At 45.4% G+C, this 1,950-nt stretch overlaps 1 protein-coding gene across 1 annotated transcript; it reads right to left on the bottom strand.

Moving 5' to 3' along the window:
• Positions 1 to 752: 752 nt before the first annotated feature.
• Positions 753 to 1,372, bottom strand: LOC119827187 (ornithine decarboxylase antizyme 1-like). The gene is given in 3 exon segments (XM_038348599.1): positions 753 to 1,151; positions 1,153 to 1,173; positions 1,175 to 1,372. Coding segments are annotated over 3 exon segments (618 nt in total).
• Between the last annotated feature and the right edge of the window lie 578 nt (positions 1,373 to 1,950).

Below are 1,950 nucleotides of genomic sequence, written 5' to 3'. Positions count from 1 at the left end.
ATATTCTTAGACCCAAATTCTGAAGTCAAGATACGTTTATAATATACATGCTTGTTTAGCTTAGCAGTCCATACAATGAAATCTCTCTCTGTACTTAGCCCCTTCTTAGTAAAAAATTCAAAGATAACAGAATAATATACATAATTCAGACTCTCTGTGTATAGTTCATTTTTGCATGGCGTATTTTTCTTTACTCCTTTTAATCTATGACTATCTGTTGTTTGTCTCTTTAAAGACTTTACCCTTGTCTTTAAAGCACTAATTTTATGTTATGACTCTCTATACGCTTTTTCTTCTCTCTTCCAAGCCTACATACATTTATTCAGCATTATGACCCATCTGGATTTGTCTTTATTGAATATCTGTAATATTTTCTGACCAGAAGCACATCTTAATATGCTAAGTACTTCTTAAAATTTAAGCTGTGCAATGTTTATGGTATATATGGTACTTCTTACTTGCCGGCCCAGTCTAAAACAAGCTGCACAATTACTATTATATATATGGTACATGCTGCTAGCTCTGCTCAGTCCAGCATGGTTTAGCCACTTGTGCCTCTGAACCACACACACACTGCCCCATTTCTAGGTACATAGTCTAAGTTGACATCAAGCAAGCTGCTCACAAACCCCATCCAAATACTTGATCTTCCTAAAAAGCCAGAAGTCATGCTAGTAGCACATCCCAGAAAGCCTGCATTTAAAAATGGCCGTGACTTTTTTCCTGCTACTGCTGAATCATAAAAATCTCTCTTAAAGGAGCTGCATCATGTGATGCCCAGGTCTCACAATCTCAGAGCCAAGAAAGCTGGAGGTTTGGAGCAGGGTGACTCTGTCCTTATGTTTCTTGGGGAAGCAGATGAAAACATGGTCAGCCTGGATTTGCTCCTCTGTGAACTCTAGAAGAGCTGTGAAACTGTCCTTGCTGCCCTCAGGCAGGGGCCCAGCAGCAAGCTCGATGTAGAAGCCACCACCATTCCACACTGCCCTCCAGGTGACCTGCTTGGTCTCCGTGAGTGTGGACTGGATGCTCAGGACCCTGGTCTTGTTGTTAGATGGCTCCTCTGTGACATTCAGCCGCTCGTCAGAGTAGAGGACTCTAGCTGAAAGACTGTGATCCCGCTGACTGTTCCCTCGCCCTCCTGGGATTTTTCAGGGGTGGGTGAGGGACATCAGGAGCACCACCGAGGCCCCGGACCCAGGTTACTACAGCAATGGAGGGCGACCCTAGAACTTTGGCTGCTGGAGCTGCTGCAGCAGCCTAGGCTGTATTGACTAAGGCTGGCGTGGAGCGTGGTGCTGCGTTTATCCCCTTCCTTCTCTCTGGCGAAACAGTGGCTGTTGAGAATTCGCTGCAGGGAGGATTTCACCATCCGGTCAGATGCTGGGGTCCAAAACCAGCAAAACCTCCCCAGCACTCTCTGTGCCGCTGATGCTCGCATTCACCATATAATTTCTTTTTAAGCTTTCTAAGATTTTACATGGATTTAGTTCACCACATTGGCACACCAATTTGTTGGCTGGAACCACTTGTTTGTCCCGGCTGCCCAGAACTGAAATAATCACACAGAAACTGCATTAATTAAATGGCTGCTTGGTCCATTAACTCTCCATTCTTATTGGCTAACTTTTCTTTTTAATTCTTTATTTTTTTTTATAAAAAATTTCCATCTCCTCCCCTCCTCCTTCCCCTTCCCTCCCCTCCCTTCCACCCATACCCCTACTCCCTCCCTCTCCAAGACAAAGAGCCATCAGGGTTCCCTTCACTATGTTAAGTCCAAGGTCCTCCCAGCTCACCCTAACTCCAGGAAGGTGAGCAACCAAACTAACAAGGCTCACAGTGAGCCTGTCCGTCCTCCTCCACCGTCAGCCACATTCAGAGAGTCCGGTTTGGTCCGTAGTTCCATCAGTCCCATTCCAACTGGACTTGGTGGTCTCCCATTAGATCTGT

This window comes from Arvicola amphibius, chromosome 12, assembly GCF_903992535.2.
Source record: "Arvicola amphibius chromosome 12, mArvAmp1.2, whole genome shotgun sequence".
Taxonomy (NCBI): Eukaryota; Metazoa; Chordata; class Mammalia; order Rodentia; family Cricetidae; genus Arvicola; species Arvicola amphibius.
This window is presented reverse-complemented; position numbering and strand designations above follow the sequence as displayed.